A 27,202-nucleotide genomic window follows, 5' to 3' on the forward strand; every position below is an offset into this window, starting at 1 on the left:
GAAAATAATCAAAATATCTGGGCTGGCTTGTTTGCTGACAGGGAATCCAAAACCTCCCTGGACAGCTACATCCTCACTGCAAACAAGGAGAGATGGGGGAGAGGCAGGGGCAGTCCCACAGTAGCATCACATGACTCATTTTGGATAAAGCAACAGGTCCAGGGGTGGAGAAATAATCAGTTAAACAACAAGGAACTGGGCAGGAGGAGAACCTGCACTGCTGGAAAAAAATAAAAAGTCACTAAGGGGGTTTCGCAGTGTTAGCAGTATCCAACATCAGCTTAAGTAGCCTGGAGAAAGATGAGGCAGATGAAGTTTTTTGGTGTAGCAAGGATAAGAGTGAACTGTGTAAAATTGTAGAAAAGCTTTGTAAGAGCCTGAACAGTGGCAAACAGCTTTCAATGTAAAGAAATATAAAGCAATATCAGTAGGTTAAATCCAGATTCACACATAAGATGCTGGGCTCTGATTTCACCCACAGAAAATCCTTTGAAAAATAACAGCTCAATATTTTCTAAGAGCTGAGAAGAAAAGCAGAGCTTACATTTTATCAGGAAAGGCACAAAGACTAAGAAAAAAAAAAAAATACAAACATTCAGGCATCTACATCTTGAACTCAATGCGCACTCTCTGCCTCTTCACCTCCAAAGAGATAAGCTAGACCAAAACATGGGTTCGGAGGACCCACAAAAGCCTTGTCATGGTATCTAGACAGTCACTGAGGAGACTGAGACCTTTTGTTCTGGAAACTTGAGGAAGTTACTGTGGAAGTCTATAAAATCCTGCATGATAAGGAGATGTGGTGTGGATAGACTGACTGAAGACTCTTTCAGAGCAAGCACTACAGGGCCTCAGACAAAGCCAAATTAAAAATCAACAAAAGCAAAATGGACATCAATGCAGTAGGGAAGTACCTCTGCCTTGTGGGTGCAAAAACTGAATAATATTTTAAGGAGAAACTATGCCAGACTTTGGGACAGAGATCCCTAAAATGTTCCTAGGTGGGCAAACACCATCACATGGGGGAAAGAACCTGAATTGAATGTAGCTGTCACCAGGAGCATCAGAGTGAAAGCATCACAAAACTTTGTACCATTCCTGCTGTTTCCTAAACATTTTACCCCTGCAACTGTTGGATACCCTGTAGTACACAGAGGGAATCTCTCACACCACAGGATCATTTTATGGCAGAATTGCCAATACTTTGAGAAGCAGTTCCCCACCAGTTTTCCACAAGAAATGTGGAGCTGAGAAGATCTGATGGGTGTTTGCAGGCTCTGCAGATGATTAGAAGGCAGCAAGGGCAGCAGCAGCCTTGAAATCTGAGCAATTCATCAAGCAGAGATAAATAGTTGCTTGAAATGTTACAGCTGAGACAAGCACGAGGAGCTTGGCAAATGGGCTGGGGCTCAGTGTCCAAGAAATATCTCACTCATAGATGGAAATTGCAGTATTAGAATATTTCTGGAGCTCTAGGGGACCCAGCACCCTCAGCTAATGTGATACCAGGGCTCAAAACCTTATCTTCCCACAGGAGCATGGTAATCACTGAAATCAGCCAGTTAATGGACAGTATCATATTTTCAGGAATGTTAATTAGCCAGGACATTCTAGTGATCTCTGCAGAATGTGCTGAATTATCAACACTTTTGAAAACCAGCCCTCAATACACTCAGTTCCCCAAAAATATGTCCAAAGGGAATCACTCAGTAGGTATCAGTACAGTAACTATTACAACACGGTTTTTTTCATCCATTCTGACAGCACTGCTCTCGATATGCCCTAAACTCTGTTACTAGATTTAGCTCTGATCTCCACCACCATAAATTCATCACTCTGCCGATGTTAAAAGCCAGCCAGTCAGAATATCTAAGTGCCAGTTTGCTCCTTTGTAACACTAAAATTAAAGGAGGATTAATTAAAAATCTGTTGTCAAATCATTACAGATGAAATATTAATTTCATTTTCTATTATGATTTTAAGAATAAACTGTCAGCAAACACCAAAATACCAATGTTTGCTAAAGCTTGACACATTATAAAATTGTAGGTTCTCCAATACATTTCACAACAGCATGCAACAAAAACATTTTAGTGAGATTTTACTTTTAGCTTCACACTGAAATATGATGATTTATGTGGAAAGCTGAACAAATCACTTCTAGAGATGTAAGGGTCAAGTGGGCCATTAACTTTCAATTATTAAAAAGATAATTAGCAGATAGAATGCAGAATATTAATATTATCTTGATACACTGCCAAAGTGTTATAATATTTATGCCATGAGGGAAATGAATTAGCAAAAAAAAGAGTAAGATTGGTTATTCCAAACCTGGTTGCATCACACAGATTGAAATCTACAGGAAACCACTACCAGGTTTTTGTAATAAATGTGGTGCTATATACTGATAGCAGTAAGTACCTTCCATCCTCCACATCTTAAAATCCATTTTATGTCTCATTAGAAGTACTCTGCATTTTGTCATTTTCATAAATTTTTCTGCTTATTTTACCTCAGCTCACTCAAAATCACACAGTAATGCTGCTTGCACTCATGCCTTTAAAATATATATACATTACATTGCAGTGAACATTTTTGAGCTTTTGTTTTGGCCTGGTTCTGTCATATTTTTCCTCTACTTCTACCACAATGATTTTCTGCTAAATATTGGAAGTTTACAAAAAGAAGACCAAGCAATAAAGCCACAAGCACACTGTGCTAGGCTGTAACTTAATAAGAGGAAGATATACACAGCAACAGAACATGTAAATCACAGAATAATAGAATGGCCTGGGTTGGAAGAGACCTTAAAGATCCTCCAGTTCCAATTCCTGCCATGGGCAGGGACACTTCTCATTATCCCAGGTTACTCAGAGCCACATCCAGCCTGGCCTTGGACACTGCCAGGGATGGGGCAGCCACAGCTTCTCTGGGCAACCTGTGCCAGGGCATCACCACCCTCACAGGGAAGAAATTTTTTTGTAATATCCAATCTAAACCTGCTCTGTGTCACTTTGAAGACATTCCCCCTTGTCCTGTCAGTCCAGGCCCTTGTCAAGAGCCTCTTTCCATCTTTCCTGTGGGTTCCCTTCAGGTAATGGAAGGACACAATGAGGTCACCCCAAAGCCTTCTCTGTTGGCCCATAACGCATTTACTTTCCGAAGTGATTCCTTCTATACATCAGGATACGGCTCGTGAGCGCCAAGTCAGAGCTTTCAGAAACCAGTGGGGAAAACACAAAATCTCTTTATACTACTGTTATTAAGGCCTGCAGAACATAGCCATCGTTTTTATAGCCCTGATGGAGTCACACATTTAGCCTCACATACTAAGAGGGTACTTCGAGAAAATTCACAAACAGAACATATGGGAAGTGATTTTTGGAGTAAAAACTCTAATGCCAAGCTTTGAGTGCCTCAGGAGTGTGTTATTCTGAGGACTTAAGAGAATCTTTGCTTGTGAAAGAACCTCAGGACACATCCTCATAAACTGCCACAGCATTCATTGTCCTCTGGCCCGGCGTCACCTGAGAACTGTTGCATACATGAATCATGCAGTCTGATCACACCTCAAGTGACATCATTTTGTTTATAACAAAGGATATATCAGGATTGAAATCAAAAGGAAAAAGTGGGAGGGGGTTGTTTTGCATTTTTATTTCCCCCTCTCTTGCTTTGTCAGTCTTCAGTGAACAAAGATATCTCAAGCAAAACTTGGGTCCATTTGCAGGGGGCATGAACAGCTCTATCAGTATTAGTTTAATACTGATCACAAAATACTTTTGGTTCTTGGCATGCAGTAAGGAGAGTATTCAGAGATAAGAGATTTAATCTGCAAAACTGGGAGCAAGAAAAACAAACAAGGAAAAAAATAGAAGATTTAAGCAGTAACTGGCAAATGAAAAGAGATGAGGAGACTAAAACATGAAAAATTAAACACATGTTTTAGCTTGGTCAAGAAACAATACAGAGAATTGTGCCTTTGCCTTTCATTACTACATATCTATCCCGGCACTTATATTACACAAATATTGCACTTGTGGTCAAGGGTAATTTACATGCATCGTGATACCCTAACCATAAAGGTCTTTGGTCAGATCAAAATCTCATTTGTACAAGTTTGAGAGGACAGCACATATCACTTTATATTCCTACATCAATTTACCTTGGTTACTCTCTTCTATTTTCTTATACACAAATTATAATCCTGGTAATACAGAATCCTTTTTTTTTTTTTTTATTTATTTTTTTTTCCCTGTGTTTATTCAGAGCTGAATAACTGGATCACTGAATAACTGAGCTGGATCATCATCTGTTGTACACCCCAACAGTAGTATAAATAGCAGTAACCACACAGATCCAGATCTGGTTATGTAACTTGTACACATGATGGGAAAACATTAAAAATATAACTTTAAATTTAGCAGGCACTATTAAAAATATTGAGTGGGGCTTTTGCCAAGAAATTCACTTATCAGTCGCAGATAACAGACGTTTTGTCTAAAGCAGGCTTCAACTGGGACATTCACACATATACAAAAAGACCTCTAATACTGGTAAGATACTAAAGTTTTAGACCTTTCTCAAATTGTGCTTTAACAAAGATTGTTAACTAAATTTTTGCAACAAGTGTTAGCTCCTTTCAAATATTTAAAGATGGTTTACAAACAGAAATGCAGCTATTTGCAATGTTCCTTTTGGATTAGAAGCACAAACACATACAAGTTTGCATAACTCTGAAAGTCTAAAAAGTGCCTTAATTTCCCTCATATCCATGTGTAAGTATAGATATATAGGCATACAATTATTTATAACCAAATTAGAAACCCCTGCTTGAATACTGCTCTTCCAGAGAAACTGCTCTGGTGTTCAAAGGTTCTCCTCCTGCCCCCACCAGAGGAATATTTCCACTCTGGCACACTTTGCCTGACTGTAATTAATATATCACTATATCAATGTCTAATCATGATGCATTTGTCCACCCCAGACTTTTGGAGAAAAATAATAACAAATCCATGGCATAATAATGCACCTCTTGCCACCGACTGAACAAAAGAGGTTGTAAAATAAAATTTAATAACTACAAAATTCTTCATAATTTAATTTGTATTTATAGATGTTTAGTAACTAAAGTTTTATACTTTAGAAAAAATACTCTATAATAAATACAGCTGTCAGCATTACAGGCAAGTGGCAGAACAAAGACAAATTTCTTGGGTGGAAGAAAAACGAAAGATTTACATCAGGTGTGTGTAGGTAAAAGAAAAACACGTTAAGAAGCTGTGGGAAGCAGATTTTCATTTGTGGGAAATAAGAATAAAGAGGAATACAGACATGTTGCCAAGAGAAAACTTCCTATTTTTCATTCTCATTCCTCTTCACACAAATACTTTCACACATTTGTTGCCCAGAGCAGCTGTGGCTGCCTCATGCCTGAAATGGTTTAGAGTCAGGTTGGATAGGGCTTGGAGCAAGCTGGGATAGTGGAAGATGTCCCTGCCCGTAGCAGGAGGGTGGAATGTGGTGGTCTTTAAGGCCCCTTCCAAACTAAACTATTATGGAACTGTAGGATTTGGAAACCCATTTTCCAGTGAAATAACTTAGTATTCACTTGGTTTTCACCTCCACTCTCTTGCTGATTTCTATTCAGCAATAAAGGAAATGAAAGCAGGAAAACAGACCTGGAAAACAGAACTCAAAGGAACCCAGACAGGATGCCAGGGAACGCAGGAACAGGATGTTCAAAAAATGTGAAAAAATGTCAAAAAATATTTTCAGCCCCATGAGAGTCTTTGACTAGTTTGATTCCTGTCTCTACTCTCATGTATTTAGTAACATTTTAAATTTAACAAGAGTTATTTCTTCTAAAAGTTATTTCACAGCAGTTTTGGCATTGACATGGAGAAAGACACAGGTATGAGTCCTGCCAGAAATCTCTTCAGGAACTGCAGGAGGTAACAGCAACTCCTTAAGCTCCTGTCATTCCTCTGAACAGGCATCTGAGAATCAGGATGAATTTTGCTCTTCAAAGGCACCTACCCCTTTATACTGATTATACAAAAATGTATCTGAATACAGGCACCTAGATATGGACTATCAGGCAATAGGAGTTTACCTTGTCCTGTCAGTACTTGAAAGAGTTTTTCAATCTGTACTAAGGAAATGCCAGCAGGTCAGGGAGTGATCCTGCCCCTCTGCCCAGCCCTGGGAGGCAAATCTGGAGAGCTGTGTCCAGCTCTGGGCTCCTCAGCACAGGAGGGACAGGGAGCTCCTGGAGCGGGGCCAGCAGAGGCTGCAGAGATGATTCAGGGCCTGGAGCAGCTGTGACAGGGAAAGGCTGAGGGAGCTGGGGCTGTCCATCCTGGAGAGGAGCCCCAGCTGAGAGGGGCCCTCATCCCTGTGTGTCCCTGTGAGCAGGGAGGGCTCAGAGCAGGGCCCAGGCTCTGCTCTGGGGGGCCAGCAATGGCACCAGAGGAACGGGCAGGAGCTGAGCCCAGGAGGTTCCACCTGGACAGGAGGCAGAACTTCTTCCCTGGGCAGTGACCGAGCCCTGAACAGATTGTCCAGAGAGGGTGTGGAGTCTCCTCACTGGGGATATTCCAGAACCAGCTGGTCACAATCCTGTGCTCTGGGATGGCCCTGCTGGAGCAGGGAGGTGGGACCAGCTGACCAACTGTGGTCCCTTCCAGCCTGCCCCATCCTGGGATTCTGATTCTGTCTCTCATTTCTTCCACTTTCCCATCTGTTTTCAAGAGTCCAGGTAGCAGAAGGATGCCCACTGCCTCAATTCTGGGATTCAGCTTACAGCTTTTTATATATGATTCCTTGGCTACACTTTTTATTGTGGTTTTAAATACATTAGAGTGTTCTGTAATTATATGCCAATTAGTTTCTTTGATAATTACCACTGACAAGTATAAGTGAAGGAATACTTTTTAGAGCTACCTATTAGTCTTTCATGGTACTTAAAATTCTACAACATTGACAAAATTGGTTTCGCATTGTAATTACATGTGCATCTTTTTATGGAACAAAGGAAGTGAGAATTGCTAGGCACACAGTATATGACTTCAGTATTGGGTTACCAATCATATTATAAAACCACATCTACTTTTAAATACTAAAATGAGCTGTCTTTAATAGCATCATCTACAAGTCACCTGCTGTGTGGAGTTTGTCCTGCCAGAGAGTCTGGGCATTATGAAGAGATGGAAATTAACAACAATTTACAGCTGGATCTTGGTAAAAGCATTTTTTGTGCTGGCTTTTCTGTGAAGAGACATGCCAGTTGGAGGCCAGATGTGACAGAACATCCCTAAACCAACAAATACTTTCCAGGAGAGTCACTTGTGAGCTGTGGCTCACAGGTGAAAAACAACCTGGGGTCCCTTGTGGGCAAGCTGTGCCTTAGGTCGTCACTGTGGTGCACTGTGGTGCCTCCTGCAACGCATCAGTTGAAAAGTAAAGCAAGTCCTTTAATGAGCACACTTTGGTGCCTCACTGAAGCTGAACTTGGCCAGCTTTGGGTGAGCAGTTTCTTAAGGACAGCTGTGAAACAAGAGAGAATAATGGAGGAAGGAAATTTTGCACAGACATTGCTGAGAGAGAAGCAGTTGGGAAAAGTATGAGGTCTGCATGCCCAGCTGTCCCAGCCGTGGATTTTCTCAATAGACAGGATCACAGTTTATGAAATATTCTGGGTTGAAAGGGACCCACAAGGGCCATCAAGATGTCTTGGATGTTGTGACTTCACACAGGCCTGTGAGTGATGGCAGCTGACAGGGAGCAGGGAAGGGTGAAGGGCTAACTTCACACCAGCCAAAGACACAGTGACATAGAGGAGTGGCAGGATTTCCAAGACTTTAAACATGAACCGTGGAGGGGATCTTTTTAAGAAAAAAAAAATAAAGTAATTTCCCCGTAGTAATCATAACAGGATACAGGATATGGAGAAAGAGCACTGTTGGCAGAAATGGAGCACCCCGTGGTGGCCAGGTGAGCAGCCAGGTGTGAAGGGACAGGGGGGAATGTGCGGAGGCCAGAGGCAGGTGAGCAGGTCAAGCACTGGTGAGGTGAAGTAGGTAGCACTCATTGACCTGTGAAAGCTGAGCAGTGCCACTGCAGGTGGAGAGTAAACATTATCCAGTGAACTCACAGGGACCTGTGACAAGCAGGGAGGCTTGCCAGGGCTGTGGGGCACCACAGCGGGTTGTCTGCACTGCAAAAGCCTGAAAGTACCCCTAATTCAACAAAAAACATGGTATGAAATTTCCTAGGTCCCACTAACCAGAGTGTGCACATTGAAAGGGTGGAAGAGCCTTCCAGCGAACCTCCTTAGGGACAAAATCTTTAGGACACTATTTCATCTTGATGACCAAACAGGGTTCAGTGGCAGCTGAACATTTGCACAGAGGCGAGCAAAGAATGATCAATCAAAGCCTGCAAAATGAAGTATGGAATACGAGAGCTGGAAAAAGAACAAGAACACCAGAGGTTTCCAAGACAGGCAAACTTACAAACGAGTGAGGATAAAGGGAATGATGCAACCAAGGGATAGAAACAATGATGCTTAAATCCGAAAAACGAAAACTTGAAAACCATGTGACTCACAGGACATGCATGGAGTTGAAACTTTCAAAGCATTAGGAAACTCAAGTCACCCTCCACACTCTGTAAGCAGTTTCAAGAGAAGCAAACTCAGGACTTTGACTGACTTAGGTCAGTCAGGAAGGAAAAGTCCTAAGTATAGGATGGGCAGCGATATTCTTCCCCATTTTGAAGGGATTAAGGAAAAATTACAGTAGTTTGAACTAACATTTTGGAGGTGTCAGCATGGAGTTCTGCTTCAGCATTTGCAAGACCTTGAATATATATATTCTGTATCTCTGAAATGTTAATTTTTCTTTGTACTACTAAATTACTCCAGGTAAACCCCAACTGAGCTTAGTGAACATGTAGACAAAGACTGGAGAGAAATTCCCCATGTCCAACTGGGACATGACTAAGGGAAGTGCAACTGTGCTCCTCTGGAAGGGAAGGATTTTGGTATTTTTCCAGAGTACTGTGTTGACTCCAACCTATGGAAAGCAATGGCCAACTCTACCTTTCCAGGAAGATGCTCCTATTGGTGTCTTTTTTGCTCCCTGAAAAGGTTGCTGTTCCCCTCAAAATAAGAAATACTAGTCCACATATCTGTTCAGTCATTTTCCCACCCTAGCTACAAGTTCATTCTCTCCCAAATATGTTTTGTTTATTTATTTTACCAGGAGACGTCTTACAAAACTCCAACATCATCTAGCAAACTCCACCTCCAGGATTTCCTTAAAAATACAGTGTATGGGTGTCAATTCTTTTAGTGATTCTATAATGTTTTAAAATTATTACGGAATCCAGAAATTGAAGGGAGAAGCCAGCAGAGAACTGATTAGTTAATTCCTAGATGGCAGAGCTTAGAGCAAATATATCCATTATCAACATATACAAACAAAAAAACCCACAAAAAAAACAACAAGGAAAACCTCCCCCCCAAAAAAACCCAAACCAAACCAAAACAAAACAAAAAGAACCCCACAAATCCATGTACCTGTTTCAAAGAGATAATTTTGTCCAATGATTTGGTTTCAGGCATGAAATCATTGTTACATTAATGCTGACCTGGAATAACTCCACAGAAGTTACAGAATATTATGGAATGCAGCACAATATCACATAAATCATGATCTAACTTGATTTTTTCTTTGGCCGATTATTGTGAGCACATACCTGTACACAAGAGAGGTTCAATAGAGGGCACACTTTTACCAGCACTGTGCACCAAGGAGAGAACCCACCCAGAAGGGTAAATTTTCCATGCTGTGCATGGGGATTTAGCCACCATACTCTCATTAATGATAATTAATGAGAACCGTGCAGCCCAATGCCACTCTACTAAATTATATTTTTCCTTGTTTTTCTATTCAGGACAAAATAATGGCTGACCATGGAACCACTGGAATGACAAAAGCAGCTCTGTGATACAGTTGGCTGATTTGCCTTGTTGTCCTGTGACTTAATAGACTTTGCAATAACCAGGAAAGACACTTTGAATACAGCCTGATTACAATTTGTGGCTTGCCCGTGACAGTTTCCTTTTTTTTTCAGGATGTAGGTGTGTGGGACAGTTAATAAATCCTTCCCTCTATGACAGATTCCCCCCACTAATTCTGCGCTAATCCACAGGAACCACCACTGAGTTATTGGAACTTTGCCCCTACCTAGAACTTAGGTCTGCAAAGGACTTAAGAAACAGCTGGAGTCAAAGAAGGTGTTCTGATTACCAAGGGGAAATTACTTTGTTTCTTCTAGAACAGACCCTTCCACTGTTCATGTCGAAAATCTTGAATCCAGTTTTCACTGCAAAATGCCTCCCTCTCAAGTACAACATAGAATTTGAAAGTGTACACAATGCAACATGTCTTGGGACATTTCCTCCCTGCATGGGATCATTCCTTCCCTCCAGTCTCTCACTTCCTGGAAGAATATTGCTTGCCTGTCTGAGCATAATGTCGTGATCAACATGACATGATAGTAACTCAAATTTGGGCAGAATGACAGATAGCCATTAGAATAATCAGTAAACTAGAAGAGCTTAAAACTTACAAGAATCCCACAACCCTGAGTCATTATTTACATTACCTTTCCCTGGATCTGCCAAAAGATAGCAAATTCCACCCCCTCACTCTCCACACACACAAACAGTTGTGGGGTTTTTTTCCATGAGACAGTCCTATCCTGCAAGGACTAATTTCCACTGTCAGATACCCGCCAGACTTTTCCCTGATGGAATCCATTCCTGAGTCTGAGAAGGCAGAATGACACTTTATGGAATGACTTTTAATGGAGAAAAGAAGAAAAGAAGAGAGAGGGACTGTCTTAGGTCTTCTATATCTACAACATAAACCAGTACATAAATTAATGTGTGTGTGTGTATATATATATATATGTATAAGCAACATATTGAAAACAGGGAACACTTATCTACACTGCTGCATCTGCTCCAAAGCAGAATTCTCAGTGGCTGTGATTTAGACAAAGGATTTTTCATGAGGTGTGAATTCAGGACTAAACAGCAATGCCTCTAAAAAAAGAGTGAAATCACAGAGCAATTATCCAACCCACAGGAATATCAGTAGTGAGCGCTCCTTCAGCATCAGAGATACCTGTAGGGCTGTTTGCTGCTAGAGACAAAGTAAATAATGGCATGGGGACAGGAAAGCTAAGAAAGTCCCATTTTCCCTAAAAAAGAAACCCTGAAGTTCTGGGGTGTTTCTGCTGCGACAAAGAATAAATCAAGGGGCATCAGGCATTGCAGTTGGGGCAGTCCTCACCCAGCACCTCACCCCAATAACAACAGCATGACCATTGTCATTTAATAGTTCAGAAAAGCAATAAACCCCAGGGCCAAATTCCCCAAACTATCTCATATTTTACTATTTTATTTTCATGAAGCTGCTTTTCATGAAGCTGCATTGGCCTAAATGCCTTGGAGAAATTATCACTACTCAGCCTCCAAGCCTCCTCTGCAGGCACCGTGGCAGATTCACATCCCTCAGGGCTTCATGTGTCACCCTTCAAACCCTCCCCAGGGATTTAATTTACACACTAAAACTTCTGCTGCAAACGAGAGCACTAATAATTAAAATATGTTTTCAGGGAATCATCTGTGAACAGGCCAAGCAGCTGATTTTGTTACTGTGCACATCCTATCCTGCAAGTGTCCAGTTCTCCCCCTGCCGTGCCCCAGCAGAGATGTGCGAGCCATTCCCTGTGGGCTTCTCATCTGCCAGGTAGTTTGTAGGAATTGAAATAGTTCTCCCAGCAGGTGACAGAACTCATCACAGGACACAGAGAAATGAAAACACAAATTTGGGAGGCTATAGGCCATTTCTACCAGGCAAGTCTGCTAGAAACAACATTTAAAAAAAAAAAAAAAAAAAAAAAAAAAAAAAAAAAAAAAAAAAAATTAGGATGCCTCTGGCCCAAATCCCACTGTAAATATCACCAGCATATACAGCCCTATTCTACTTTCATCTAAAATTCAAGGTATGGATGACTCCATTTCCCAACCTGCAATTGATGACATTTACCACCGCTTACCCAAGAGCTTTATAAATGTTACTGACAAAACATAGATGATTTTTGTACATCTTTTCAATTTTCTCACATCTCTTGAAAGTGATTTTGACTAAGGTACCTCATAGCTGAGCACCAAGAGTCTGGATGGCAATTAAAATACACAGAGTGCGTCTGTCTGCCCATTCATTTATTCAAGTCACAAAATAGTCATTAAAAAAAAGCCCAGGACTGATAATATGGATTTTGAGCTTCGACAGCACAGCCATTCTACTTAGCTACCTTTTATTATGGATCATTACTTTAATGCTGATTTAATCACACCTAAATCCTATGGGGCTGCTTCAAAATCCTGTCTAAAATGGAGACATAATTTCCTCTTAAATAGTTAATCAACCTGCCAATATTTTCACCATATTCACCTCACTACCACTGAAAACCTTGCCTTGCCTCTTCAACTTTAATTTTATAAGAGCTGTGTATTACATTTCAGCCCCATAGAAGTAACATACAGGAGCAGAACATGTTTTAGCTAATTAATGCTTCTGTAACAAGAGTCGTTGAAAAATATGCATCAAATATTTATATAATTGGCCCCCCAAAGAAGTATTGCCTCGTTCTGAGTGCTGAGAGACTGAAATACAAAGTCCAAAGACCTAGAGCACAAAAGACCACAGTCTTTTTCCAATGCTCCATTACTGTTTGTATTCTCATTGGCTTCAGGAAGCATTCATTAACAGGGATAAAGGTCTAGATCTCATATGAAATTTCCATATCTTTTTAAAATTAATGTTAGCTACTATTAAGCCTTCCTCTGCACTTTGGATGAATGAATATTTTGAGGCAACCACAATATCCACACTGAATGCCTGCAAGGTGGCTCACATGTACTAAGGGCATGAGATGTCTTCCTGGGAGTATCCACAGAGCACATGGACAGATCTTGGAAAAAGACTTTTTTTTTCTTTTTTCAGGCTTTTAATTACTACTGATTAGGCAATATACGTGACATCATTTTGGCTATGCTTTGTCCTTAACAGCTGACAGTAGACCAGTCACCTCCCACTGACAGATAGGGAGCACCTTAGTGCAAAAAAACAGTGCATTTTAATGCCATTAAAAAAATCTACTGCAGCACTAAGCTTTTGGCTCAGGCTGGGAAGGTGCTGGGAATTTTGTTTGGCTGGTTGGGTTCTTAAGTTTACCTGGGTTTTTCTCCACAAAAATTCAAAAATATGCCTTGGAATATCAAGCAGAAAAGTCCAGTCACAACTTCCATCATCAGTAATATTAATATCAGCATTGATGACCTTAAGGACTTCCTTCCCTTCAAGTGTAATGTAATCAAGGCAGTTCAGTGAGTCATTTTTGAAACAATACTATCTCAAAAATTGAGGTTAGATGAGCTTCTTGGAGGATAATTTATACTTTGTTTTAGAATGTTCATCGTCTTCCTCTTGCAGTAATATTTCCTCTCCTAACTGCTACTTAGCAAAGTACATTTCACTTCCAATGTGCTCGAAAATGATCCAGCTTTGACAGAATGCCAAGGCACATCTCCAGTGTCATCGTATTCCATACCTATTATGCCTTACCATACATAATATTAATTGAAAATGGTGTGTGTTGCATTTGCAGTCATTAAAGCAACAGTAAAATTCAAATTTAAGGGAATAACTGGTTTCAGTATAGATGAAACACAATTATCAGTTTCCTCAGGAACAAATAACAAACAAACAAAAACAAAGTGAAACCAAGAAAAAGCCACAACAAAGGTCAAGGAAATTTTACCAAAAACCAAAACAACAAGAGCTACAATGTCCATGGTATTTATTGCCCTTCCTCTGGACAGTTTCATGCCCAAGACTGTGATTGTGCTTTTTGTCTTGGACATGCAAAAAATCATCTCGTCAGTTTAAAAGCAGGAGAGCAAACAAACAAACAAACAAGAAAAGGAAGGTTGCATTAAGAGAAATAAAAGTAATGAAAGTTTCCCTGGAGGACAGCAATAATAAATGATCAAAATGATCAATAGCTATTAGCTATTTTTTTTTAGCAAAAAATTCCTTAACTCACAAATAATAACTGAATTAATGGAGACAGTCCATAGTCTTGTCTACTTTCTACAAATTAAAAAACAACAATGTGCTTCCCTCCACATATAAATTATATACATTTTTTCCTTGTCCTCTTCTTTTACACATTTGACAAATAAGTGAGAAAGGTGTTTATCCCTAGTTATCAAACATATGACAATATAATAATGCCACGTTAGCAAACACAAACATCATGGAAATTTCTACTTTCCCAAAAAAAGCTGCAGAAAAAAAAGATTTTTGAATTGCTGTAACTCTATCCTGTGTTCCTAAAGAGGTACTTCCTGATGTCTAAAAGGTTTCAGCCTACAATAGCAATCTCTAGAAGAAATCCCGTGTCCTGTGTGGTTGGTAGACCCAAATCATTCCACGATTCTTTGATTTGGGGCATCCCTTCATTCTAAATTTGTGGATTTTCTTGCAAAAACATAGAAAGATGATGTAGGGCAGAGAAACCAGGGCCTGTTTTAAACCAAGGATCCAAAAGTGGAATCTCTCTAATATTTACTTCTGCAGCCAGATCAGACTTATCTTAAAACCTGGTCCAGAGTATATATTAGAGAACAACAACGAAACAACAACAAACGGAAAAACATCCACCAATCAATCATTCAGTACAGCATAATCCACTGGAAATGTAGTAGTTGAAAGTCCACTGTGCTATAAAAAAATACAAATGCTGCTTTAAGACTGTTCTCAGATTAATGAATTTATAGACACATATTTTTTCCCAGGACTAAAAGCAGAAGTTTTTCTCATATCAGCTCAAGACACAATTTTAATCCACATAGAAGGACAGTTGTACCTTTCACATGTGCCTAATCAGCATTTTCTATGAAATTCACAGCAAGAAAATGGGCAGAACCTTCAGCATGTTCCAACAGGAGTTAACAGAAGAGAAAAATCAGTGAAGTGAGAAAAAGGAAAGGAAGGAAAATCCTCAGGTCATGAGCAGGGAAGAAAAGAGATATGGCATAGTCCTTCCAGTTTCTCAGGAGATTCTGGAAGGGAAAACACTTTCCCCTTTTGCACAGACAGCTTGTGTGTTGGGGAAGGACAAGAGGAGGGGTGGGGGACAGGAGTGTCGCTGTACATACACAGTTTGAGAAGTGATGGAATAGCTTTTTTTCAAAATTTCAAAATCAAGTCATTTTTTCCATAAAAGAACTGATCAACAATTTCCTGTGAACTTCCCAGTACATTTACAAAAAGCTTTTTTCTCTTCATAGTGGAGACTGTGACATAAAGGGGGTTTTTGATCAACACTTTATGACATTTATCACTTTGTATATTAAGAGCATGTGTCATCACTTGGAAGGAGGCCAAAACAATTTGTATCCAGCTGGACTTAGGGTAAGTAATGAGTCAAATAATCAGATCCAAATCCCCTCCTTGACTTTTTGGATTCTGATGAAATTCAGAACTTAAAGGGGTGTCCAAAAACAGCTGTTCTCCTGGGTTTTATGCAATTTGGTTATAAAAATCATAGCAGTAAGATGGTCATGTACTAAACCATAACCCCTGTGTGCAGCATAAAAGAATCAGGATCTGAGATCACCTTTTTCTGCTCAGTGCAAGGATGGCTCAGCCAGACTGCAGTGAAATACAACCCAGAGCCACCTGCAACTCAAAATTAAGCAAGGAAAATATTAAGAGTCAAAAGGCTTTTCTATTTCTTTCTACCGCTGCCAGTGATTTAACATGCATACATTATACCAAGCCAGTCAGTCTCAAATTTTCGGATTCAGTCTGTGATTCGCTCCACGTTTTGGAAGTGTTGACTGGTTACACTGGAAGCAACACGAGCTATAAGTTCTGAGCATGTACAAAAAGGAGCTCTAAATCTCTCAAATTTGGTGTCAAGAACAATAGAGCACCTAAAAACAGAACTCAGCAGGGATTTCCCTTCATTGGATATAAATATCCATGACTTTCAAAGGGGTACTGAGGTATAGCGTAGGGCTGAGTGCAACAACATGGGATTTAGAAGACCTGTACTGAACTGGCTGACTGGCAACAGCCAAGTGAAATAACCACAGCTCCCAGATGACATCGGCATAGAGTCATTCAAAGATCACATACATGGGAGAATAAAAACATCATAGGCTGGGATCTTCTCCTGTCAAAGCATAGGAGCTCCTCATTCCATGGGTGGAATGAAGAAAGGACACAAAACTCACATATGGCTGAGAAGAAAGCTGAGAGTCATGCTGAAAATACTGTGGGGAAATACAAAATGTCTTAGCAGGGGTCCAGCAAATTAATAAATAAATACTTTCTTCATTTTAGCAATATTTAAGCTGTTAGGGTTTCTTTTTGTAAAAAAAGTGTTTCTGCTGCATGCCATAAGAATATTTAGATAAAGAAATATATTTCACCTGACGTAAGATTGAAATTGCGACTCTACGTTACATTAAACAACAACAACCGCCATGTCTTTCTCAGGCAGAAAGGACCGAGCAACACAAACACACCCTGGCCACCTTCACACCGTATTTTGGGCATCCAGAGTGGCCGCTATCCATCAGGACACCCGATGCCGTGTATATGGTACAAGTCTCCCCCTCTTACCTCGGGGTCTTTCTCGATCTCCAGCCCCGCTTCCAGCAGGTTGTGTTCGTACTCCTCCCGCTGCAGCCGCCTCTCCTCCTCCAGGGCATCCAGCGGGCTGATCTCCACCGCCTCCAGGCCCGGCAGCCCCGGCCACTCCCGCAGGGCACGCTGGCCATCGTCCTGCTGCTGCTGCTGGGGCTCAGCACGGCCCTTCCCGGTGCCTCCGTTTGAAACCAGGGCCACGGAGGCGGATCCGCGCCTCGGCTCCGGGGAGGCCGCGCCAGGCTCGTGCCGGGCCAGGCGCCTGCGGTAGTGGTAGGCCAAGACGTAGTCGACCTTCCTCTTGCTGTCCTTGAAGTGCAGACCACTCTGGGAGGCCTTGTCCCTCACCTCTCTGGGGGTCCCTTCCACATAGTTGTTGATAATCTGGAAGAGAAACACAGGAGTTGAACAGACAAGAAAGCCAAAAAGCGCAAGCAGGTGTGTGGGGGTCTACCTCCACACGAGCACATGAAGCCATGAAGAATCCAGGTATGGCCTACAAGTACTCATTCTGCACACCAGTCTCACTTCATTCCTCCTCTGACCATAAATTAAACATAGTTTTGTTTATCCCATCATGTGGGATCCCGAAGGAAGAGCAGGTAGGGAGGCACAACTTTGTTGCCCTGCTCTGCAAATCTGCAAACGCACAGACCAAGGGGAGAGGACACCCACAGGTTTGAAGGGGACAAAGAAGTGAGAATAAGGAACACATAACAGGCCATGTGCTGTGGAGCAAAGCAGGTGGGGAAGGGAAGCAAAAAACAGTGTTGGAAGGGAAGAAATTTATCTTAGCCAGAATAGGAGAAATATCTTTAAAGTGGTTCAAAGTCCAGAGGGGCAGGGATGGACAGAAACACTTTGGAAAATATCAGGGATTAGAAAGGATATGTCCCATGAATGGCTAGTGGTGCTAGCTTGTATTTTAACTTATGAAAAGACTGTGTGACTGACCAGTAACATTGCAAAAGGGAATACATGGCTAAAATCCTTCAAACCAGCCCTGTTGCACCCAGTCAGTCCCTCGGAACATCCCTGCTTCATTATCTCCCTCTAAGAACCCTTCTAGGGTGCAGCTCCAACAGTAATCATGCCCTCGTGCCCCAGCCTGGATTGGAATTCTGCAGCATTCCTCTGGAAGTCTGGCATTGAGGCATTCACTTGCACTTCCCACTCATTAAGGCAGCCCATGACTTTTCCAAACTGTTTCCAAACACCATCCCCAGCACAATGCTGCAGTGTAAAGTCCTTCAGAGAGCTCTCTAGAGTGTTATTCGCTGGAGTGACACCAGCCCTTCAATGATGGGGGGAAAAGATAAAGCCTATAACCTAATTCCAAACATTTATGGTTCCCATAGGTGACTGTACAAGCAAAATCTTGACAGGTACCAGTCAAAGGTTTCTTTGTCTCTTTTTCTTCTCTTCCTTACATGTGCTAGTAGTGCTGAATACAAAGTTAACCACTCGCTCTATGGCATTTATCTTGTTTGTTAACACAAATTTATGAATGCATCATATAAATGTGCATATTATTATATTCATCAACACACCCAGATTCTTGTTTTTCATTGTCTTGCTTCACTTGGTTTCCCACAAAGTAGCTTTCAGTCATCACGTCACTACATAAATCTTGGGTTTACATGCATGCTACATCCTTCATTCTTTCACAAAATTACCACTGAATAATCTGCTCTGCACATCACATTTATCATACCCTTCATGTCTAAAGTCTACATACAGTCCTTTTAGGCACATCCAAAATTGTACTCAGCACTAGATCCTGCCAGAATATAAAACTGCTTGTGAGACAGCATTTTATTGCAATTCCCCATTTCCTGATTAGATGCATTTTCATGTAGTACTCACGGGCAGCCCATGCAAACTTTCCGGATCCATCTCTAACCCAGCGAGGAAAAACCTCTGGCAGATTTCTAGTGTCCCTCCCAGAGAGTTTCAGGATATACAGCGCAGAAGGAATGATGTCACCACCAGCAGGTCACTGGCACAAGGCAGTGCATTAGAAGATGAGCTCTGAGCCTCGTCTCCTCCCTCACTGGAGAGTGTGGGCAGAAGCAAGACACACGAACAAGAAGCGGGAGAGGGAACAAGGGGGTTGGAGGACGTGAAAACCACTCTGAGGTTTTCCTGTTTGTTACTGTGTGGAGCCACCTGCCACATCCCAGCCACCTGAGAGGGCACCATAGCAACACTTGGGGTTGCTGGAGTTACACAGGGGATGAGGAGAGCCAACAGAGACTTCCTCTCCTTCTGGACTCTTTTCCTCACTCTTGGCAGCAAGGTGCCATCCCCATAATTATGGGTGTCCAGTTCACAGAAAATGAATCTGAATTCCCACAGATTTCACTAGAGAAATTTCCTGCTCCTAAATTTGTGCTGCTTGCCTTATCATGAGACATTCTGGCACAAGAAGACTTTTTTTGGGAGGAACAGAAAAAATTGCAATTTCAAAAATTTCTCTGAAGGAACTATCAAGATCTTTCTCTCCTCCCCTCTCACAGCCATTGTAAAAGTCAGAAACTGGCTTAAATTACCAGCTTAGGTCCTGCTTTCACTGCTTCTTGATGTTTCCAAGACAAGAAACCACCACACCAAGGAATAAAAAAATGGGAAGATAGCATCAACATTTCATGAAGATTTTGTTCTAGTGGTCTGATAGCAAATATATCACTACAAATACACCCCAAGAGGTGCCTCCTCTAATAGTGGCTCTCCTCTGAACACTACAGCCACACCACACTTCCACTGGGAATCAATCTAATACAGTTCCACTACCACCTGGGCACCGCTAGCTCAGGCTTGGCACAGGCACGCCTGATTTAGTGATCAATCTGCAGATCTTTTCTGCCACAGGAGGCAATAGCAGCCCCCTCCATTCCTGCTCTGAAGGATTTTGGCTAAAGCAAACAATTAAGAAAACTTTGGTTAGTTTACTGCAGAAATTAGTTCTTGCTGCACACAGAGAGACAGCTGAACCACCTGAGGCTATGATATCACTCTCCTCATAAAGATTCTTCTCCCTGTTCTGATTACGCACAGGAGAATGCACCCTGTTTTTCCCACCCTGCTTCAAGCATGTTCATAATCCCAAATGCACTTGAGGTAGGTCGATGAACATGAAACCCTACTTACAGAACTTCTGTAGGATACTCCTGATGCTTCAAGAGCTCCGTTGGTCCCACTTCTGTGACAGGAACTCCGGTTCTGAGGAAGAGTGAGGTATTTGCTGTTGTAGGCTGAAAAAGAGTCCCTTGCTGACTTTGCTGTCTTCTGTCCATTGAGAGTTGGGTGTGAGGAGGGTAGAGCAAAGTCTGAGAAGGAGAGATTAAATACGTAAAGCAGGTTTTGTACAGGTGGTTCCCTAATGGAATGGGAAATACTGCAGTCAGTAGATATTATCCATTTCTAGTGATGTGAACAGATTCAGTGGCATCAGGCAGAGGTACAAAGTTGTGGATCATGGTCATTCTCCATAAAGAACTCTTTACATATATAAAATGCTCCTGAGGTATATCTATTAAACCTACATATTCTGGCCTCTGGGGCTAATATCTGAAATTTCTAGACATGCGCCCTACTTCTTGTGTTTGACAAATTACGTGGTCACCATGCAGAATAATGGAGGGTCTGGAGGGGATGGGAATCACCACAGAATCACAAAATGTCCTGGGCTGGAAGAAACGTGAAAAATCATCTCATCTCTATCCCCACTGCCATGGCCAGGGACACCTTCCACTATCCCAGGTTGTCTAGAGCCCCATCCAACACAGCCTGGAACACGGCCAGGGACGGGTCAGCCACAGCTGCTCTGGGAAACCTGTGCCAGGGCCTCAGCACCCTCACAGGGAACAATTTCTTCCCAATATCCAACCTAACGCTGCTTTCTGTCAGTGTGAAGCTGCTCCCCCTTGTCCTGTCCAGGACAAGGTCCAGGACCTTGTCAAGACTCTCTCTCCATCTTTCCTGTGGGCTCCCTTCAGCTGCTGGAAGACCACAATGATGTCACTCCAATGCCTTTTCTTTTCCAGGTGAACAATCCCAATTATCTCAGCCTTTCTTCACAGCAGAACTGCTCCATCCCTCTGATCATCTTGGAGGCCTCCTCACTCAAACAGGTCAATTCCATATAGGCAGTAGCACAATGAAAAATACTGAAAAAAACTAGTGGATACAGAAATCGTTTCTACATGCAAATGTTTCATACTCTTTCCCCCTCTAGTGGTGTCACAGCTGAAATGGGGTTGACTGATCCAAGCTCATTTTCTTGGAAAAGATTTTACTGTGAAGGAAAAACCATGTCTTCGTCCTTCCAGCATTAGTGTTTTATACCCAGGAGGAGACATCCTGTACACGTCTGCCCACATGGTGAGCACCGTCACCCCTACAGAGACAAAGCACCACTGCCTCTGTCTAGCCAGGACTTTTCTCCAGGAAGAAGAAATTGCAGCTCCCATCCATCCCAGGAGATACCACATCCACTGTGTAATGCTAAAGTCTGAAGGTTGCATTTCCCCCTCATTTAGGTGAACCCCTCCTATCCCCTCTATTCAGACTGAAACTGCTTCCCCACCACTTTTCTGAGAGAGGAGACAGTGGAATGCTAAAGAAGGAAACACTTGGAGGAGGGAGTCTTACCCTTAAATGTTATGGTTATTTGTATATTTCCTATCAATACAGATTAGGGTCCAGCAGCACTTGAACAGTCCAGCAGATTGACTCACCACTCTCCCCTGACTGATCTCCCAAGCAGACTCGTGCTTGGTTCACTTTAATGAATCACATAATGATGCCACGAGGGAAGTTCCAAGGAAAATAATTAATAAGTGAAGGTTTCATTCCCAAAGGCCACACACAATGTTTCTCCAGTATTTTCAGACTGAGTCTGGGATATCTCACAAGACTTTTACACAGTCAATTAAAGACCTCTTTTTCTTTCCAATCCTTTTAACTAGGCCTAGGAAAAAAGCTGCAGTTCATTTATAGTAACATGATTTCATTTCCATTATGCTTCCCAACCTCCAGAAACTGTGTCACGAACCTGAGATTAGCACTGGTAAACTGGTGAAGCAGTCAGAGACTCCCAGTCAGAATACGTTTTTTGATGGAAATGCAATTGCCATATCTGTATCTGGAAGACTCCTGCTCTCCCAAAAGCTCTTCATCTTCCCAAATAGACTGATTGAACCAAAATGTTTTGTTTTGAATGCATTCCACTCTTGACAGTTCTTGCCTATGGTACAGCAGTGTCTCAAGGGCTTTTGCTTCAGATGCAGCCTAACCTCATTCCACCCTGGAAGCCTTTATGACATCTGGCCTTACATGTTCTCATTCTGTAAATATTCTGGAGGAATTAGTATTGATAGGAAAAAAAAACCCTGTGTGTATGTATGTGAATATATGTAAAAATAAATACGCACACATGCATAGCTTCGGTGTGTATTTACACACTCACACGCATATATATATGTACGTATCTCCAAAGAACAGTAGTACAGGGAATCTTGAATTGAACTTGGAAAGCAAACATTCAGGAACTACACTCATTCTACAAAAATAGCTGGGGAGCCATCCCTACAGTCAAACTCCATCAAGTTGTAAAAGGCTTCCAAGGACAAGATACCTCCAGGACAGAGATCAGTGACCAGCTGCAGTTCCAGTGCCGATTCACAGCCAGTCACTACCTGCTCACTCAGCCTCTCTGCACTCCTTTGCCTCAGCTTCTTGCACACAAGGGTTGGCCACGTGTGCAGCAATCAACCCTCACTGTTTGTGTTCCCAGGTTCTTGTCCAAAACACCACCATGCAGAAGTTGCAAAGACTGTCAAAAGTGGAAGGACTGAGAGGGTGTGTTAAAGGGTCACACTGCTTGTGAAAGAGGCAGTAAAGGAGTCTGCCTAATTAGAAGCTCTGTCTTAAATCCTGAGTTACAGCCAATTAACTGAGCTGAGTGGTCCAGATGATCAGATTATCACAGCACAGCTTCTTGCAGAACACACTGCGAGTGGTTTGGTCATCCAGGGCACAGACAGGGAATTACTTTCTTTTATCTTTCTCTCTCTCCAGTTAAATATCAGAAAGAATCTGCATTTCTGAAAGACACCACAGTCAGAAGGATGCTCCTCTGCAAGGCTGTTCAAAACATCTGCAGTTTAGGAGCATTGCTTAGCAAACTCCAACCCCCAAGTAGCGACGAAAAAAAAAAAAAAAAAAAACCTGAACTTTCCGTTTTCTTATAGCTTCACTCACACACATCTTTTTCAAAGGACATATATATATGAAAAAATGTAGCATGGTTATACATGTGCTCTCTAAATTCTCAGCAAGTAATGACTTCTCAGCTCTGAATATGCACATCTAGATTTGCTGATTTCGATACAGGGGGTTGTATCTCTGCTGTGAACTCCAAACTAACACCCAGCTCACCAAATCCTGCTATTTCTGTGCTCTCCCATCCAGTCTCTCAGTAAAAATTATTTCTACAGTGGATCAAGTGTGCAAGATTTAATGTCACTGCACTAGATTTAATGTCTGCTGCTGATCTCTTTTGAGTCCTTCTAGTGCCCTTTTTCTTTGTCAGGTCTTTCACTGTTAATTAGTCCTGATATATGCTTATGTCAGAAAAAATCAGGTGCTTTCTGTAATTTTTAGGTGTAGAGTAGAATTAAAAAACCAAACAAAAAACAAAACAAAAACCTGAAACCCAACAGGAGGGGGGTCTGTAAAAGTTAGACACTGTTGCATGATGTATATAAAGAAGTCCAACTCATGCCAAAATTATTTCTTGTGCACATCTCCACTAAACTCAACGCAACTACAGCAAAATGTGATTTCTTCCACTGTGTCTTCAAAAGCACCACTTCAGTGCCTTTCAAGAATCATAGGAATTAAAGACAGACAAGGATGTTTGGGTTGTCTCTAATGCCATCTAATTTACAGCCTGTGTGATCAGGGCTCACACAGCACTTCTCAGATTGCAGGTGGAAAGAGCAAAACAACAAATCCTGACTAATGCCTTGGATAGCCTCGGTGCATCTGCCTGTCTGAACCCCATGCCAACACCCAGTTTGAAATTTCCTGAGCCTCCAGGATACCCAGCTGGACAATCTCTTGGATAGGACTCAATATCTCAGTTGTATTCCTTTACATTTAGCCATACGTAACACAGATATCCTTTGCCTTCCCACCTCCAGAATATGATTAGAGAAGACATACTCTTTATAAAGAGAGCCATCCAAATCTGAGTTTAGTTATGGGACTGATTTTAATAGAAGCAGTTAAGCAGCAGAGAACTAAGCACCTAAATATTTCTTGAACCATTCTAAAGACAGAAATACCAGATAGCTAAAAATCTAATATTCAAATTCTGTCCTTCTATTATTCTAATAAGGAGTTTGAAGTTCACAGCAGAGATACAGCCACAGAAACAATGAGATAACATGGAAACAACCACAGAGCTTTTGACTGTGACAGCAAAAGAACAATGACTCAATATCAGCACTGAAAATTATTCTAAACTTGTACACTGGGAACCCCAGCATGAAGGTTTTATGCGCTGAGCAGATTTTCTCCTTTTGTATGGGAATTGAGAGCTCAGGGCAGCCCATTTTCTCCTGGAAAAGGATATTGCTTACTCCCCACAGTTGCACTACAATAAGGAAAATGCAGGTGGAACAGCAGAAGACATTTGCCTAGTGATTTTCTTTTCCACATGGATCACAGCACTGACCCACAGCTGCACTTCTGAGTCTTCAGGAGAAATGAACTCTGCATGTTTTATCTCTGACCTCTCTGTGTCTGTAACTGGGTTGCAGAGTTGTCCTTCTTTTTTCTTTTTTCCCAAATGTCCAAAAAGAAGCCAGAGAAGTCCTTTCAAAGTACTCCTTTCTTTATTCTCCACCCCATTTTGGCCTATCCCACTCCGTAGGCAGAAATAAGAATGAAACAGAAAATAAACTTACCAGGTATGTGTGTTTCCATGTTGCCTGGAGGTTTGGCTGGAAGTTGCGTCAGCGCTAAAATAGGATGTGGCTATGCTGTGCACAATCTGCTTCTGCACTGGCTTAAGGAAGGAACGGCATAAGCAGCTATTTCCATCCTGCCTTGATCCTGCTTTAAGCAAACCACAAACTGAAGCTAATTAGCGAGACCTTCTGGTTTGGTGATTACCATCATGGAGAGAAGAGAAGGAGAAAGACCAAACCCCTGTGACCTGAGAAGCCGTGGCAATTCTCTGCTGGAACCTCAGCACCTTGTCTTCATGCTCCACAACGCCTCAAGAAACAAGGTAACAACAGGCATATTTTGTCCAGAAGGCAGTGGAGAGGAAGGAAAAAGGCTAATGCACAGCCAAGGCTCTAGAGCAGAGCCAGCTCTGTCCAAAGAACCAGCACTGGATGATCAGATTGTCTTGGCAGTGGTTTATGTGGGGAAGAGAGTCCTTATATCTGCAAAGCTTCACAGTGCCTCCAGGTAGGAGGTAAGTGCAAAAAGCTTTTTATAAGGCTCTGTTTCAAGTACTCAAGTTACCTCAGTGCCTGGATGCCCTGTCATTCCTGCATGAAATATTCAGGGGATTATCTTGTAATCAACTGTCTAATTAGAACAGGTGATGGATCCTGCTTAGCCTTCAACCTTGAAATTTAAACAATGTATAAGGAAGAAAACTTGTTGATGACCAATACTACCCGAGAAAGGACTCTTATTTGCTAAAGATAACTGGAGGGAAATGTAACTTATTCGAGTCCAAATCTTTTTCTTCTTTTAGCCAAGTTATGACACTAGGATGGTTTCCCTAGTATGACAGGGAAAAAATGGATTTATTCAATGCCTGAATAAAGTCCAATGGTTCTATGACCTTGTGAATCAGGATAGTGCACTGTGTCATGGCTGCCAAGGGCAGAAGTTGTCTCTATCACATGTGCTGATGCACCCTGGCTGTGCTATCAAACCTGCTGAGCGCATAAAGGAAGCAGCGCAGCTGTTGTATCCCAAAACTTGGGCTGGGTGATGTAAAATTTTCCCAGCAAGACTAAGAAATTTATATGAGTTTTTAAATTCATTAAATTGCCCCACTCTTGTTGGTCCCTACTTTGAAATGGCATTTCTTATCTTCTAACCAATATATCAACAGATATCAAATACTTTGTCTTTTTTACCCTGCTAGTGTCTTATGCTACTCTCAGAACTTCTTTCAGAAGTTTTAAAAGCAATTAATCTGTTTCCTAGACAGGGAACAAATCTCCTGCTTTCTACACCCATCTCAGAGAGGGAAATGAAAACTTTCTGAAACTCTTGCTATTTTCCATCCACAATCTATGCTACTCCAACTAAGCTCAAAAGCAGAAAGGCAAATCCTGGCTAATTCTGGAATAGTATAGGAATGTAGAGCCAGGTCCTGCTGGGATCCCTGTGGACTTCTAGCTCTGCCTGCACAGGTTCCAATTACCAGCCTCTATAAGCCATAAGGATGGGTGTGTTACAGGTAATACACTTAGCTCAGGTAATAAATAATATACACAGCAATATGAGAGGAAGCAATATCCAGCTGTTTAGAATGGAAGTAGTCTATATTTAAGACTTTCCAAATGCAGAAAATCATATCTTGGCATCCCTGTCTTTCCTGAGGTACCTGGGTATGGTGTTAATTGATAATGCAGAGCTGCAACAAATAATACCAATATACCTGATCATGTTTCACCTGCTGTAGAGGAGTGGTGCTTGCAAGTCTGTAAATTTAGCAGAGAGATTAGATGTTTTGAATTATTAAGGAGTTATATAAGACTCCTCCCCAAATCTATTCAGTAGTCCTGTAAATCTATCCTGTGGCACACTCCACAATCCAGCTGGTGTTCTGAAGAAGTGGGATGTGCTCCTAATCATTGGTGGAAAGCTAAAGACCAAGGCAGTTCAAACCCATCAAGGCTCACAAACAGTATGCATGACTTGGGAGACAACATTCCTCAAAGCCTGGTTTCTGTTGGAGAATGCCAGTGGAGCAGACAGATGTAGAGGACTGTGTGATGTGCTGGCACACTTGATTGTAGGCAGGAGTGTGCTCTTCATTCCTGCCAGGGAAGAATGCTGCTGACAGTATTGGAATTGCACTAATTGCAGCTGCCTGTGTGAAAGGCAATGAAATCTGCACAGAGCAGGTCCAAGCTCATTGGTTCCTTAGGCAAAAGACAGACAGCTCTTTTGGGGCAAGCTGCATGGAAAAGTTTTGTTTCTCAAGCCAGCAAGTCGAAGTCAAAAATGCATTTACCACCTCAGCCTGTTAAAGGAGATGGTGTAACATTTCCTTCTGCTTTTTCTTTCCGGCCAGTCCATTTCTACAAGAGGACATTCAAGGAAGATCCTTCTGGCCTCGCTCATGATGGGGGCTT

At 41.8% G+C, this 27,202-nt stretch overlaps 1 protein-coding gene across 1 annotated transcript in view; it reads right to left on the reverse strand.

The window, feature by feature from the left end:
• ANO2 (anoctamin 2) overlaps positions 1-24,835 on the reverse strand; it is a 148,216-nt gene extending 123,381 nt beyond the window's left edge. Inside the window, exons 1-3 of the mRNA XM_040062298.1 lie at positions 24,779-24,835; positions 19,953-20,131; positions 16,779-17,186 (exon numbers count right to left, since the gene is read on the reverse strand). Coding sequence (XP_039918232.1) covers positions 16,779-17,186; positions 19,953-20,131; positions 24,779-24,797 — 606 coding nt within the window. The 5' untranslated portion in view covers positions 24,798-24,835. The remainder of the gene's footprint in view (positions 1-16,778; positions 17,187-19,952; positions 20,132-24,778) is intronic.
• Between the last annotated feature and the right edge of the window lie 2,367 nt (positions 24,836-27,202).

The sequence above is a fragment of the Hirundo rustica genome, chromosome 4 (genome assembly GCF_015227805.2).
Source record: "Hirundo rustica isolate bHirRus1 chromosome 4, bHirRus1.pri.v3, whole genome shotgun sequence".
NCBI lineage: Eukaryota > Metazoa > Chordata > Aves > Passeriformes > Hirundinidae > Hirundo > Hirundo rustica.